At 58.8% G+C, this 16,496-nt stretch overlaps 1 protein-coding gene and 1 non-coding gene across 4 annotated transcripts in view; one reads left to right on the top strand and one right to left on the bottom strand.

Annotated features, from left to right (window-relative positions):
• The window catches only part of TBC1D22A (TBC1 domain family member 22A), a 328,211-nt gene that overhangs the window by 284,081 nt on the left and 27,634 nt on the right, over positions 1–16,496 (bottom strand). For 2 of the 3 annotated variants that reach the window (XM_027070417.2, XM_027070418.2), the window contains exon 4: positions 16,009–16,185. The exons of the other annotated variant lie outside the window; for it this stretch is intronic. In XM_027070417.2, the coding sequence (XP_026926218.1) occupies positions 16,009–16,185 (177 nt within the window). The remainder of the gene's footprint in view (positions 1–16,008; positions 16,186–16,496) is intronic. 3 annotated transcript variants of the gene reach the window in all.
• On the top strand, positions 5,619–5,703 carry TRNAQ-UUG (transfer RNA glutamine (anticodon UUG)). Its single transcript has one exon. It is a non-coding gene; the product is annotated as a tRNA-Gln (tRNA).

The raw sequence follows: 16,496 nt of genomic DNA, 5'->3' as shown, positions 1-16,496 counted from the left end.
CCCTCCTCGGGTTGGGGAGGCTCACCCCTCCCTGCAGCTACTCCGGTGCCTCTGGACCCCCCTGCTCCCAGGCAGGCTGGAACCCCAGGTATAATTCCTTAGATCCCACAGGATTCACACACGCGCGTGCACACACACACGCACACGCACGCCCCAATCCTGTCCACACTCCACTGTGTCTGCAACTCATCTGTCTCCCCTTGAAGCAGGAGCCTCCGGGCTCTGTCTGCCGAGCCTGGTAGAACCATGTATTTTAATGGGATAAAATAATCAAAAATAATTTTCACTATTTTCTTCTTCCACCCAAGGAAGATGGAGGAGACGATAAAAAGCTAAAATGAAAATAGGATTTCTCAGCCTCAAAAAAAAAAAAAAAAAAAAAAAAGGCACACCAGCCAAAGCAAATTTAAAATCTCATTGAAAATAACTATAAATTAAATGCTACATACTAAAGATCAAAAAATGACTTTGCTAAATAGATTTTACACTTTAGTATTTGGTTTAGGTAATGGGGATAGAATTTTCAAGCACAAAAGGTCCAAATCTAGAAAAGTTTTAATGACTTCTGATAGAATTGGCACACATAAGAAAATTCGTCTTACTAATTCAATATACATTTTATTGAGGAAATAACCATGAATAAATGGATGAAAAGAGTGTACTTCAGTGAAGTATTTAATAGTTTGATCTAGAAGGTCATTAAAGTAAAGGGACAACCAAATGAAACCCAGCGACGGGCACACAGAAAGAGCTCCGGGCTGCTGGAGACACGAACGGGGCAGTGGGGGGCACCGGGGGGCTGTGGGGGGTGGGCAGTGGCGGGACAGCGGGGGGGGGGGGGCCCACGCCAGCAGGATCCGCTGTGGACATGCTAACGTGGTGAGCGCCACCAAAACTATCAGATGGCTTACAAAGAACCAAAGCAAGAAGAGATCAAAGCTAAGAGAAAGTGGAAACAGGCAAATTTAAGTTTACGAGGACTAGGAAACGTAAGTTGGTGGCACTTCCAAATTTGACAACAGTGCTGTGATAAAACACAGATCAAGAAACTCGCTCCAAAGTACCGAGTCACCTGGCTGCACCTTTAAAACGAAACCACGGTGTGCCTTCCGCTCATTCCTCACCCACACTCACGGAAACGTTAGGTTTCGGCCCCCGCGAGCCGGTCAAACGGCGGGCGGGATTCGGGGCCGCCAGAAGGGCAGCAGCCCGCGGCTTGGGCAGGGGTGGGCTTGCCCGCTGGGCCAGGGTGGCCGAGGAGGATCCGAGGCCAAGCATCCAACACAGCGACAGACAAGAGTGGGCCGCACAGCCAGCGTCACAGGGGCCCCTTGTGATCCTCGTGATACATGACGCTCCCACATTCCCATGTCGATCCCCCACTAGCAGCCGGCTCCAAACAGCCTCATTATATTTGAGCCTGCTGTGAGCACAGGGTGTGCAGAGAAGAAAGGGCTGGTGCCCCGAGAAAGCAGGAGGAGGAGGAGGGCAGGGGAGCCAAAGCTTCCATCAGACCCACAAACGGCACGAGGGAGTTCCAAAGAGCTATGGTTCAAAGCACGGTTAATTCACTTGCTGCTGAATCTCAGAGTGTCACCCGTACATTGTCACTCGCAGCCCTACAGCACGATTATCACAGAGGAACAGAAGCCAGATTAACCTCCCCAAAGCACGGTTCTGTTCAGTCCACTCCCCCCCAAAACACTTTCCATGGCTCCCAATTACCCACAGAAGAGTCGACGCGTCCAGTGTTTCCGACCTCTGCGACACCCGCACGGATTCCTTGACTTCACTGAGGAGGAAACTGAGGCCAAGGATGAAGCAAGCAACTAGAAGGTCTGACGGTGGCAGAGACAGGATCTGAACCCAGGATCTCAGCATCTCCCCTCCACGGCCCGTGTTCTTCCCGCTGCCCCGGGGCTGCCCCAGAACCGCATGCCTTAGTTCCCAGCCGGGGCCCCACCTGGCACTGCTACCGCCTCCTCCACAGACCCGACAGCCTGCGGTGCGGCAGGCCGAACACAGGTCCCTCAAACACACCCAGCCTCGCACACGCGCTGTGCCGGCCAGCTGCCCCCGACACCGTGGCTCCGCCTCTGCGGTCCCTGAGAACCGGCGCCCGGCCGGTACAGCCGCACACGGCTCGGCCGGGGACCGCAGGCAACTCCGTCCAGGTGGCCGTGTGGCTTCTGCTGACGTGCAGTCGTCACTGCCCCACCTCCACACCTCCTCCCTCAAGGCCGGGCTTGCACTCGTCCCCCAGCCTGGGGCGGCCTCGTCCCACCTCCAGCCACTGAGATCACACCCGCAAGACAAGACGTGGCCCTCGGGATCCTACACAGCCATCAAGTGGAGGGACGTCACCGTCCAGCAAGGGAGCCGGTACTTGCCAAGTGTCCACTAAACTTCTGAAGGATGAAGGGCAGGACAGCTGAGCCCACAAGGCCTCTGATGCCCCAACACAGTCTGTCCCCCCACCACCTCCTCACCGGCCTCCCTGGCCGGCCCAGTGACAGGCACCGAAGCCTTTCCACGGTGGCCTCAGTGACCACCTGCACCCCGCCAAAACAAGCACGTCGCACATCCAGACTCCCACTGTCGAGCATCCGTAGGAACCTGAGGTCAACTCACTGCCCTGCACACGCGGAGCTCGGTAACGAGTCACGTCCTGGACCACAGCCGAGCGACCAGACCCTGATACACAACCTAGCATGGACGCGCTCCCCAGAGGCCAAAGGTCACCGAGGTTGATCACAGGTCACACCACAGCCTGGGGATGCGGGGGCCCTGCCCCAGCCCCTCGGCAGCAGACCGGGGATAAAATCTCCCCTCCTTAAGGTCAACCTTCCCCTCCACAGGCCAACCAAGAAGTGACAGTCAGCTGCAACACTCCAGAAAGCAAGTTCAAATCACCTAACCCCACTACAACCTCCTCCAACAAACATCTGCTAAGCACACTTCAATAGGCCACATCTTCTACAAAAGGCATTAACCGGAGCAAAACGGAAGGACAAAGGGTGTAAGCCTCAAAGCAGAGATGGCGGGCATTCCCACGGTCAGGAAAAGGCAGCGGGCGTGCCCAGGGCACGAGGTGGAGGGGGTCCCACGCCCGTTTCTGATTCCGTATTTCCTCCTTCTCCGCATCATAAACTTCTAGAACAACCAGCGTATTGAGGGGAGGACGACAAAAAGGAAGGGTTTGATCAATAGTGCATAAAAGGTCTTTTTCCCACAGAAGCCACCTAGCTCCAAAGAACTGATCTTCTGCTTGTGGGAAAGACTGCAGACACACAGTCACAAGACGCATCACAGCATCATGGCCCACGTGGGTCAGAGAGACGCCTCTGCCGGCCATCAGAGCACCGTCCTCACACGGGACACGGGGCGCACAGGACAGGGGGGACCCCCAGGAAGGCCCCTGCACGCACACCAGCAGCCCTGCGGCCCTGGGAGAAGCACGGGCATCCCCTCCCCCATCCTCAGATGCCACTGGAAGACTGGTTGTTAAACGCGTGTAAAAAGTCACCTGGGGGTCATCTCCCAACCACAGCAATGACCTGAGGGGCCTAAAATAGGTGAACAGGCTACCTTCTGACCTGTCCCAGAGCCCTGGCCCGCTGTACCAGGCGAGACCCAAGGTCCCCCGAGCTGCAGGTGCACGGACTCCGTAGTCAGAGTCGAGGCTTAATTCTGACCGGGCACTCGCTCTGACACGGGAAGGCCCTGCCACCCCCGCCGGCTGTGAGGGCTCCGTGCACCAAGAATGTGCGACACACAGGGCGGCGACAGGGCTCGGGGGCCCACACCTGCAAGGGCCGCCCCCCACCCTGGACCACAGTTTCCACCACACACCCAGGTCTGAGCCTGGGTCTGACCCAGAACCAGTACACAAGGCATACGCGTCTAAGCTGGCCCGGGAGCTCGCACGTGGGCTCGAAGTCACAGGGCGGATGATTCCTGTTTCCAGGACGTAACTTAATCCCAGGGTGAGTGAACAGGGTGACCCAAAGGGCCATGGCAGAGCCATCTCTTCAGCGGACAGAACAAAACATCCCCAATTCTGTCACTGCCGTTCTACCAAAAAACTCCGACGACTGACTACACGTTCTGTGTTTACACCACGCTAGGTGTTGGTAACGTGGCCTCGTGAACATGCTGAACGCTACCGAGCATGCCTCCGGATGCTTCTCTGTATATTCCGTGGAGTTCAGCTCAACTGTAAGAAAGAACGTGCTCCTTGAACACACGACGATCCTTCTGCGCTCTGCCATCTGGGAAGGAGAGAAGGCTGTGTGTGCGCTGAACCCCCCCTGCTCTCAGGAGCCCTGACGCACGCGGTGAGAAAGAGGGCCGGGAGGTGAGCACTCTTCCACGCGTACTTCGGAAAGAACCGGGGAGGAGCCCGCACACACGCCTTTGCACGGCTGCCTGCGCGCACGGAACGCTTCCGAAAGCAGGTAACAAGGAGGGGCTGTTGCACCAGGGGGTGGGGGCGGAGGGGGAGGAGATCCATTGGTCATGGACGCCCTCGGGGGCAAACCTGGACTTTTTAACATTGCATAATGTAGCTTTCTCAATTAAAAAAAAAAAAAGACTAGTTGGGGCACCTGGGTGGCTCAGTTAAGCATCCAACTTCAGCTCAGGTCATGATCTCACGGTTCGTGGGTTCGAGCCCCACATCGGGCTCTGTGCTGACAGCTGGGAGCCTGGAGCCTGCTTGGGATTCCGTGTCTCCCGCTCTCTCTGCCCCTCCCCCGCTCACGCTCGCTCTGTCTCTCCGTCTCTCTCTCTCTCAAAACTGAATGTTAAAAAAAAAAAATTTAAGACTAGTAAACAAAAAATTAAACACGACCAGTCTCCAAACTTTAAGTGACAAACTCTTGTGCATTCTTACCCCTCCTCTCGTCCAGAACACCAAGGAGCGATTCTGTTAGCGTAAATTATATTACGTGTTTTGAATACTTATATTAAACGCCTAGATTTTGATTAGACATACAAATTAAATGCTGATTTAGACAGATACACAATTTTAATAAAAACTTTAAGTAGAGATCATTTCTAAAACATTATACAGCCATTAAAAACGACGGTTATGAAGACTGTGTAGCCACATGGCAGAGGCTTACGATACAATATTAACCGGAAATAAAGGTAACAAATCGACCTGCATCCTCCCCGCCTCAGTGGGGAAGACAACAGTGGGGGAAGGAGGCAGAGGGAGAAGAAAAGCCGCACAGGCAGGAGGGCAGGCCCACCGCGTGCTAGGCGCTGCACTCACCACCTCTGGGGATTAGCTCGTCAAGCCTCCAAGACGAGGGTCACTGTACCCATTTTACAGGTGAAGAAAGTAAAGCCAAAGAAGCTTGAAAACACTGCCGAGGCCACTCTGCTGGCAAACGGCAAAGCGCGAGGGGACCTCATGGGGCCTACAGCCTGGGCCCTGCCCTCCATGTCCTTTGTCGCTGAGGTGCTGAGTCAGCAGCAGGGGGCTGGCTGCGGGGGGCGGGGGGGGGGGGAAGGGGGGCTCCTCACCCTCCATGCTGTGCCGACTCTCCCTTCTAGGACCCTGGACAGACACACGAGTTACATCATGGGTTTAAAAGTAGGTTTGAAGGGGCGCCTGGGTGGCTCAGTCGGTTGAGCTCCTGACTTTGGCTCAGGTCGCGATCTCACAGTTCGTGGGTTCGAGCCCCACATCGGGCTCTGTGCTGACGGCTCAGAGCCTGGAGCTGCTTCGGATTCTGTGTCTCCCCCTCTCTCTAACCCTCCCCCATCCATGCTCTGGTCTCTCTCTGTCTCAAAAATAAAATAAAACATTAAAAAGTTTTTTTAAAAAAGTGGGTTTGGAAAGATATCCTCACCTAATCTTCTTAGAGTAACTTATCCTGAGAAAATGACATTGGCTTTTTAAGCGTTCTAACAAACTTGAACTGTTTCCCTTTAGGACCAATTTGCACACAGTCTAAGATTTTACCAGAAAGCCTTCCGTTTACATTATTCTCAAGAGCTGGCTAAAAACCAAACCAGAGCCATACTGGCAACTTTCCCCTCCCACAATAAATCCAGGATAAAGGTGCTTTTCCTCGCCTCCCTCCACAAAGCCCAGCGCCTTCCTTATTCTTGCCGACTTGAACTTCAACTTCCTGTCCCCAGTAAATCCAGGTGCAAGGCCGCACTGATTTATCCTTCATCTCCCAAGCCTTCCGCTCCCACTCGCCAGATGTTTCTTCCTGTTTTCTTTCTTTAACCCTGTATGACTTCCTCCCACACCACATGTCTAGAGGGGAGGTCCTGTGTCCTGGGGCTCACCATGGGCACATCGGCAAGCAGGGCGAAGGGAGCCGGGTGAGAAACCCAAGGACCACGGGCACCAGTCAGCCCTAACCTCAGGCACGTCCTCCTCCTTTACCGAACCTCAGTTTCCTCGTCTGCAAAATGGGGCTGACGGGAGGCCGCGAGCTCCATCTATCACGTACGGTCACCACCAAACTGGGGAGGTACTTCCGTGGGCAAGTGACCCAGCACTGCTGCGTCTCATCCAGCAAAGTGGCTGCTGGTGGCCCCAGAATTCACATGTTCGATCCTGGCTCCCAGCAAGACGGGGTCTAGAGGTGGAGCCTCTGGGAGGTGAGCAGGGCCTGAGGGCCACGCCCCAGGGTGGGGTCAGGGTCCCTACACAAGAGGCCCCGGGGAGCCCCCTTCCCACTGTGGCCACGTAAGGACCGGCATCTGGGCCCTGGGTTTCCAGCCTCTGGGACGCTGAGAGATAGACATCTGTCATTAGAAGCCCCCGTCCAGTGTCCCGCTAGCGTGGCCGGAACGGACTCAGACACGGCATCATCACGCCAAGCGAGGGCCAGACTCCCTCCTTTCGATGCACCGAAGCCCGGAAGCCCGCCGCCTCCGCGACGGCTCGGAGCGAAGCAGCACCTGGGGCCGAGGGCCGCGAGCGACACGAGTCCTCCGCTAGGGCTCACGGGCCCGCAGTCGGCGCACGCCATTCCAGACCCCAGACCCCGCTGTGACCCGCCTGCCGCCTGCCGCGGACACCAGGCTCCGTCACCTCTCCGTCCTCGGGGAACGGCTCCCCCTCACACCCTGAGCCCCAGGGGGTCCGAAGGCATCAGCACGCTTTCCCGAGTTAACGCATCTTTACAACCGTCCTCGGCTCGGCTCTCTTCTCAGCTCGGCTCGGCTCGACACATACCAGTTCTCATCCCACTGGTGGTCGTTCTTTTTTCTTTTTCGTAACGGACTCCAGAAAGCACAAACCATCGCAAAACGAAAACGTCATTTTCTTTGCGGTTTCCAGAGCTAGACCCCCGCTTGCAATGGCCTGTGGCCCTTCAGAGTGTCCGCTCCATTTCTGGGGAAAACACGGGGCGGGGGAGAGCTCGTTCTAAAGGCCGTGTCTGCCCGTGAACTTCGAAGTGTGCCCATCGGCTCCCTCCACACCCACTATTCTGCATACAGCGTGAGACAACTGTAACGTCTTCCGGAGCCTACCGTGCATCAGGCACAGGGTTAGGTACCAGCCACACGGCCTCTGACCTCAGGGAACTAGAGATCCGGGGAGGTGACGCAAACCTGCAAATCCATCTGAGCGACGCACGGGGGTGGCTGTCTACCCAGGACCCATCCCTCCCTCTTTCCTGCTACCAGAATCCCACTTTCAAAGTGCCAATGGCTGAGTCGCACGAGATACTCATTTGTCAGGGTCCCTTGCGGCTAGGGGTTGACGTGTGACCCAGCTCTGGCCAAACTCTGCTTTCCTGATACGAATCCAGGTGCCGGGGTGACTGCCCTTCACCTCGCACGAGACGGTGACCACCATCCTGCCGCCCCCAGCTTCAATGGTTGATGACAACGCAGCGAACCAACGCCAACAAGCTACCTCCCCCCGCGTCACGTGGAGAAAACTAAACCCCAGTTGCCTCCAAGTCCCCGAGTCTGATTCTGTCGCCCGCAGCCGACGCAAGTGCTCGCTGATACCCCTCAACGCAAGGCACCCCGCGTCGGACGGTGAAACGGAGGCTTCCCCACCGCAGGGACAGAGAGCAAGCATTGGCGCCCTCCAGCGTCGCTTCCTGAGAACCACCCGGGCCCGTCCCAGGCCCGTAAGACAGGGCGGGTGACTCATGAGCGGCTGGCTGACGCGCGGGAAGACGGACACGGAAGACGGACGTACCTGAGCCGCGATGAGAGGCAGAGAGGCCGGGGGGGCTGCGTCACAGCTGCAGAGGGCAAGCAGAGGTTCTTTCGTGTAGGCCCCCCGCCCCCCTCGCTCGCCCCCACAGAGGAAGCGGGCCCCGCGGCCTCACCCCCGTCACGCGCTCCTCCAACATCCAGCCCTCCAAAGCCAAGTATCAGAGTGAAAAGACGAACGTGTGAAAGACTGGCTTTTAAGTCTGTAAAGGAGACTCGCGACCGTGTTTTTAACATCTGCTCTTAGGATCACCCGCAGAAAACCGTCACTCCACAGAGTTCCCTGAACGAGCCCTGAGAGGTCTCCTGTCAAACTGCGGGTCTGCTCTGCTCGCGATCCTGCAGGAAGTACCGTCTCTCGCCGCGTCACACTCGGTCTGGTCTGTTCCAAGCGGGGTGCCACTACACGCAGCCCACGGCGGGCCCGTGGCCTAGAGGCAGGACGCCGGGGGCGGCAGGTCCCGGGGCCCTCGTGCTCCCATCCCAAGGCCGCGATGACACGGGGAGCCGACGTGGGGAGTACCTCCCAGGGGAGCTCGGCAGCTGGCAGGACGCACAGACCACAACGCTCAGCATGCGGGCACAGTGGCGATTTTTTTTTAACGTTTTTCATTTATTTCTGAGAGACCACGGGAGGCAGAGAGCAAGCAGGGGAGGGGCAGAGACGAAGGGAGACACAGAATCCGAAGCAGCTCCAGGCTCTGAGCCGTCAGCACAGACAGGGTGGGGCTCGAACCCACGGACCGGGAGATCATACCCTGAGCCCAAGTCAGACGCTCAACTGACCGAGCCGCCAGGGACCCCCACAGTGGCAAATCTGCCGGTCGGTTTTATCCTCCTTCCCATTTCTCTAACCTCCCACAACACCGTGTTAGTGACGCTCACAAAAGCGCCAGGGCGGAGAAACGAGGCCGAGGAGGAGGTGTGCGGCCCCCGACCCGGTGGGAGGACGGCCGGCCGAGAGCGGGGCCCACGCGGGGCAAAGGCTCTGAAGGGCAGGCGGGGTGGAACTGACAGGGCAAGCAGCGGGAACACTGCCCGCGGTGACAGGACGCGTGGTGCGGCTGCGGCCCATCGTTCAGATAGCGGGAGTCACTGAGTAATTCAAGGAACAAAAGCGGAGAGAGGGGACCAGGCGTGCCCAAAGGGAGGGCAGAAACGTCCAGCCGTCGCTCAGCGGGCCGAGGGCGAAGGGTGCTCTACGGGAAGGCAGAGCGGGCTGAGGAGGCGCCACAGCGGGTGAGGCGTTCTGGGGCGAGGGCATCAGGCAGCCGCTGCCCACAGTTCAGTCGAGAGATGCATGTGACGAGGTGACACTTGAGCAGAGACCTGGAGGAAGTGAGTCACGCGGAAATCCGGGGCAGAGGGACGGCGGTGCGAGGCCGGGGAGGCGGGGAGGCAGGGAGGCCTGAGAGGAAGGGCCAGGTCAGGTCAGGTCAGGCCCTGAAGGTGGGGAGAGGAGCAGGAAGAGGAGGAGGGATGAGGTAGGGGGAAGGAAGGGGGAGGGAGAGAGGGGGAGGGAGCGGGGAGAGAAGAGCAGGGGAGGGACGAGGGAGCAGGGGGCAGGAGCAGAGACCAAGGTTGGGGGGGAGGAGCAGGAGGAGAGGAGAGGTGAGGTGCGGGTGGTACAGGTCAGAGCGAGACGAGGGGGGGAGGGGGGAGGGGAGGAAAGGAGTGGGGCAGGGGGGAGAAGCAGCACGTGTCTGAGACCAGCGCGTGGCTGGGGTGGCCTGCACAGAACACAGAGAGTCACTGCTACAGGAGGCTGCACAAAACACAAAGACTAGGTGGCCCTTAGTCCCCACCCCCCCGCCCCGTGGGGTCTCTGCTCTTTGGTAGCTCCCAGTGTCATCCTCCCCAGGCGGACTCCAGGGAAAGGCGGAGTTGGCTGGAGCTCTCCTGTTGCCCCTCTCACCCTTCAGCGCCCTCTCACCCTTCAGCCGTCCCAATGCTCCCCAAGACCACCTTCGCCCTGAGGACACGCTCGGAGGTGCACTGCTGCGGCCAGGCAGCTCCGGCTGCAGGGCCGGCGCCTGGCCACCAGAGGGCGATGCGGGGGCGCTGCCGGCCCACGGCCAGGACCGGGGAGAGCAGAAGCGCCCTCCGTGGGCCACAGCGCCTGCAGTCATCCCGCAGCGCCCAGGGCAAGCCCTCTGCCCCAGGCTCTCTGAGGAGGCCCTGGGGAATGAAAAGGCCCCTCTCCCTCAGGCCTCAGAAGAGCACCGAGAAGGCCGGCGGCCACGCTAACCGGGAATAAGTGCGGGGGGAGCCTGCATCGGGACCGGCTCCCACCCCCCGGAACCTCACCGTAGGGCCCCGGGGCCCGCCTGCTGCACCCAAGTCTCAACCTCCTCAGCTGCAAACCAGGGCCAGACCCGCCCGGAGCAGAGAGCCGGCACGTCGGGGTCGGGGCCACTGCCACACATTCTGACTCGTCTCTGCATTCAATGCTCTAATCTGCCGAGCACCACCGCTTAGCCCGGCCCACCTTAACGTGCTCGGACGCTCACGTCAGCCTTCGGTGAGGTAGAACCAGCCAACGCAAAGCCCAGTCCACAGCAGGGCGCTGACTGCCTCGTGTAACTGCTCAAACACCGTGCAGAAAGTGAGGGACAGAACGGTCGTCGGTGGACCACCGCTGACCCTCGCGATCGAGAGGCTGACGGGAGCCGTGGCCGCTGCCCAGCATCACGAGAGGAGCGTACCGCGGATCGCTAGCCCAGGAAAAGATCAGACTCAAAATTCCAAGTACAACTTCCACCGGATGCGCATCGCTTTGGCACCATCGTAAATTCTGGAAACAATAAAGCGAACTATTGCCAAGCCAGGGACCATCCCCGTGGAGGAATACAGAGCACTAGCCACGGACCGTCCCCACGTACAGACGCACGCACGGGGCGCGAGCTGGGGAACGTCCACACGCACGGATACGCACACAGAGCGCTGCACCAGCACAAAGAAAGTACCCAAAACGGCAGCACGTGGGCAGTTACTTGGACACACTGCTCTCCCTGGCTCTGTTTCATGAGCACCTGATTCTGTGTCCCCAGTGAAACAACGCGTCTCTGTGTGTACCAGCCACCCCCTCCTACAGCCCTAGGCTCCCACCATAACGGTCTGGGCCTCCCTTGCTCCCCAGTCTACCTGGCTTCACGTCCAACCAGGCGCCAGCACCCCCCTCCGCCAGCCCTGCGGCACCCCCAGCCCACAGCCTCGGCCCCTTCCCAAGTCTACTACCCTGATCTCTTCCCTACCCCTCCACACTCCCAAGTGGCTGCCCAAGGACCCACCCGCAGCCCCAGGCCGCTGGCGACACCCTGCCTGGAAATCTTCCGTGGATCTTCCTTCCGTGGAAGAAATTTCAGATGCCCCGTGCCAAGCTTTGCTCCCCTGGTTCAAAACCTTCCAGAGGCTTCATGCTGAGCTCCTCCTTTGTGCCTTCGGCACCCTCAAGACCTGCCCCTTCCTGCTTGTTGGCCTCTGTCCACCTCCCAGCCCTCCCCCACCAGGCCCTGGGCCTCAGGGCTTGGGTGCCCTGTCCCGCAGCTGGCTGCCCCTGGAAGACCCCTCCCCACCTTCAAATCGACCTTCCCTTAAAGGTGCCTATTCCGAGGGCACCTGGGGGGCTCAGTTGTTTAAGTGTCCGACTCTTGATTTCGGCTCAGGTCATGATCTCGCAGTTTGTGAGTTCGAGCCCCATGTCAGGCTCCATGCTGACAGCTTGGAATTCTCTCTCTCCCCCTCTTTCTGTGCCCCTCCCCGGCTGGCTATCACTCTCTCTCTCTCTCTCTCTGTCTCAAAATAAATACGGAAACTTTTAAATAAAGAAATGAAGAAACAAAAGTGCCTGTTCCCAAGGGTCTTTGCTGGCCGCTCATCTCCAGCAGCACCCAGCCTTTACCTCGGCAGTTTTGTTCTCCACGCGCACTTAGCACCTTCTGGTAGTTTCCAGAGCCCTGAATGTGTGTGTGTGTGTGTGTGCCTGCCTTCCTGTCTCCTCACACGGGGATGTCAGCTCCTGGAGAGCGGGACCCCAGGGGTCTGGCTCCCTGTTTCTGCCCAGCACCCACACCAAGAGCGAGTGAACTATGCGGGCACTTCACGTAAATGACCTCCTGGTCACAAGACCCCGCAGGGTGGACCTCGTTTCTCCAGTCATGCAGTCAGGGCCTGACGCTGGGGCTGAACTGCCTCGTCCCGCCATCACGGCCCCGCAGGACTGTCCTCCAGCCCCAGGTCCTGTGGGGACAGCTAACTCCAAGTCTCGCTTCCGGGGTGAACAGCTCCACAGACCCCCTCCTCCCAACAGCCGCCTCGCCTCCCTGCCTCCTTCTACTCGGACGCTCGCCAGCCTCGAGCCAGCCTCAGTGCTCACTCGGAACTACAACGAGTCCGTGCACCCGGCCTCGCTCCTTCTCTAGTCGCGTCTGAACACCCGGAGCGCCAGGGCCGGGCGCCTCACACCCTTGACCTCAAGGCCCCACGCCTGGGAGGCGCTGGCTCCGCGGGCCTCAGGACTCGCATGTCTTGCACACGGCCCGATCCCACTCCCACGCAGCCGCACGCGATAAAAATGAACGTCTCCAAGTGTCATTTTCTCGGGCTTCAAAGCAGGCAGCCTTTTGCACAAGTAAATATTGAGTCAATGCTAAGAGCAGAATGAGCTGTTAAGTTCTATTTGCTGCTTTCATCCCCAGGCTCATAACCGAGCACAAGCTAAACAAAGAGAAACAGCTCTCCGCCGACGAAATGACATTCAGCAGGTAGAATCATTTCTGTGGGCACTTCTCACATCAGTGATTTGCTTCTCCAACATTGGCAAATATTTGCCACTTATGTCTTTTATGTAATGTGAAGATAATATATTCCACTGTCTTCCAAAGCCATCTTAAATGCCTTATAAAAACAGGCAATTCGCTGGCTGTGTTTTCTCCTGCCGCGACACACGAATCCAGTAATTGTTTAAATTTGAAAGCTCTGGTTTCAGCTTCTTGGTGTTGGATTTAATACTCAACTAGCAGGCTGAAGAGAGAAAAGGCTCGGAAGGCCACCAGCCCAACAAAAGAATCTCATTTGTACATGTTAACCTTTCATCCTGCCCGCACACGGCCCCTCTGCCGACAGGCCGTGACCACTTTGTTCGTAAGTAGGACTTTGGTTCCCCAAGCCGCGTCCGTGACCGCGTCCGTGAGAAGCCTGACGGGGCCCCCGATCCTGAACCAGAGCCGCACCTCCCGTCAGACCTAGCTCGTCTTCACCGACCACCTCCTCGCCGCCTGCTGTTAGAGACTGCTTAACTCAACCAGGGGACGTGAGCAAACCACCCTGACTCGTCAGTGACCACACAGTGACCACGTACGTCAGTGCCCGGAAAATCAAGTTAAAGGCAGACGGGCCAAGGCAAACGAACCAGAACAAGGCACCGACCACACCGGTCGGCGTCCATCCTGTGCGGGCGCGCTCTCCGGCACCGCACACGCATCGTCCCCCGGATCTGCACTCCCGGCCCCGCCAGCGCCACGGGGAGGACCGACGGGGACAGCGGGGGCAGGACCAGGCTCGCTCCCTCCGGGGATCGGAGAGCGGTGTCCTCAGCATCCCCACCCTCCCTCCGTGACTCGACCTCCCCGCACCGCCTCCGGGGCACAGCTGTGCTACGGGCTAGTAAAGCGAGTGGCTAAGGTATATCCTCAAACCCTGAGAGCGGACTCCTTCGCCCCAGATCCACCTGACACCCCCTGGTGGGCTAGACCCCGGCCGCCCAGCTGCCAGGCTCCCCTCTGCCGCACCCACACCCGGGATGCTTTATGAGTGGCCCGGTCATTAGTGTGGGGTCTGATAGGCTGTCCCCAAGCCCCCTGTAGTAACAGCAGTGACAAGGCACAGTGACGAGTCCTGAGGCACCGCAGACAGGCAGGCCGCACAGCAGAGCACAGGCCGGGCGCTCCGTCAGCACGAGCGTAGGAAATACACTGTGAAGTCCAAAGGTGTAGGCAGAGCGGCATTACCACACGTGTGGAGGAAGAAAACTGGTTGTGCAAATGCGCAGACACCAAAGTCTCTCTCTAGAAATTACTTCTGAATTAGCAAAGGAAAAGAGGAACTTTCCAGCAGTAGAACGGACAGACGCCAACTTAACCAAGTGACCGGACGGGACTCATCCACTTGGGACAAGCCAGTGGTGGCCTCCTGCCATGGCGACGAGACCACAAACCTCTTAGGCGACCTTCCTGCCAGCGACGGGCCCGAATCTCACCCGCAGAAACGAGACAAGCCACGCTGACGGACACCACGGAAGAGCAGGCCTGCCCTCTTCCAAAACACCAACACCCGGGGACACGGCGCGAGGCTGGGACGCTGCTCCAGGCCGCCAGAGGTGAGGGACGAGGAAGAAGACAGCCAGCGCATCGCCGAGACGACAGGCACGATGTGAACGTGGGCCGTGGCGGAGATAAGAGCGCCGTATCGACGTGCGATGTCCCGACTCTGGCAACAGTGCTGTGGTTACGCCCAGAGTCTCTGCGCTTGGAAAACACGCAGAGACAGACGTTCTCAGGAGGAAAGGGATCCGATGCGTCCAACAGACTCAAACTCCAATGTTCGGGAAAAACGCGCATACACACGAGCACACACACACAGAACGCAAAGGGGCAAAATGCAAACGACTGGGGCATTAACGTGGGTGTCGCCTGGACCGCTCTTGTAACTTTTTTGTAAATGTGAAATCACATGAAAAGAGCAAGTGTAAAACATCACGTGCCTCCACCGTGTCTGGAAGACGACACCCAGAAGTTGGCAGGCAGAGGAGGTGGGGGGAGGCAGGCATTCCGCCGCACGTTCTTCGGTGCTGCGTGAATGTGTGACACGTGCACGCACAAAGCCATCAACAGAATGAGCACACAACCCTTCTGTGTGCAGGGGAACAACCCTTCTGCACGCAGAGGGGAGCACCTTGGTGGACAGGGCCGCTCAGCTTCCAGGCTCCGCCCACCCGGCCTCCCCCAGGCCCTGCAGCCCAACCGCGTGCCTCGTGCGCCACCTGCTGGCCGAGTGGGACGCCGACCGCCTCGGCGTGCCAGCCCCGGGGCCAGCCACCCTGGCACCTGCCCAGTTATGAGCCATCTCATGACGGCGGCCACATCCCGCCTTCCGGAGAGCGCCCGCATCCAGCGAGACGCCCCACGCGGAGGGACACTCTACAGAGACGAGACATACAAAGGAAAGCTCACAGGCGGCAGTCAAGTGAACTCCAGCAGAGAGGTTTCAAGGCAAGCGCGTGCCTCAGAGCCCGTACGGCTCCCATGGCCCCCACGCGGCTCCCATGGCCCCCGGGAACCAGGCTGGGACTGCACTGTCCCCTGCTGGCCTGCCCCCCAAGCCCTGCCTTGGCTCCTCCTCCCCTCCCCCCACCCCCCCGCAAGCACTCACGGCCTATCACACACCACACCGACCCTGAGCCCCCAGAGGAAGGTGCGAAGTCAGCAGCAGTCACGACACCGGTCACCAGCCCTGCGCCCCATGAACCCTATGAAGAGCGGGGACGTCAACCTGGCTGGTCCTGCGGAGCAAACGAGAGCGGTTCCAAAAGCCGAAGGAGCTCCACAGGGGCACAAAGGAGAAAGGACAGAAAATCCCAGATCAACCGCGCTGGGAGCAAGTTACCGAAACGCGTCTAAAGTAAAGCACAAGGACAAACGACTCTCCTCCTCGGGACTCGCTGGCAGGACAACACTAACAGACGCCCTCACGAGGTAACCCCAGAACGCGGCACAGCCAGGCGCCCTCCACCAGCGGCGGACTTACCGAGGTCCGTGTTGGGACCGGCCAGAAGTTGCTTGAACTTGTCGAGCCGGGAGGCCTCTCTTTCACTTAACGCTGAGCTGCTGAGGGTGCTGGGGTCTGATGTCCCGCCAAGTGCAACGGTCACCGAGTGCGGCAGAGACTGGGACCTCTGCAAAGGGGCAGTGTCGCTGGCACTTTCTGCAGAGAGAGAGAGAGAGAGAGAGAGAGAGAGAGAGTGCGCGTGCGCAGGGGGTGAGGACGGCCTCCCGGACGCCCCAGCGGCCATTCCCCATGAAGAAGGCCCCACCTGTGCCACTTTCCCTCAGTGAGTGCCACTGTGTCACTGCTGTCCCTTCCTCCCATCACCAGGCAGTGCAGACCCGGGTTTCTTGGGCAATGAAATGAAACTAGAGGACACCCAACGAAGCCCGGCCACCTCACCGGTAACACAGACATGCCCCATGCAAAGGCAAAATGGTGATGCCCAGAAAACCCGCCTCAGGGCAGAC

Source organism: Acinonyx jubatus, chromosome B4 (genome assembly GCF_027475565.1).
Source record: "Acinonyx jubatus isolate Ajub_Pintada_27869175 chromosome B4, VMU_Ajub_asm_v1.0, whole genome shotgun sequence".
Classification (NCBI taxonomy): domain Eukaryota; kingdom Metazoa; phylum Chordata; class Mammalia; order Carnivora; family Felidae; genus Acinonyx; species Acinonyx jubatus.
Note: the sequence above shows the minus strand (reverse complement) of the source record. Positions and strands in the feature narration are given on the sequence as shown.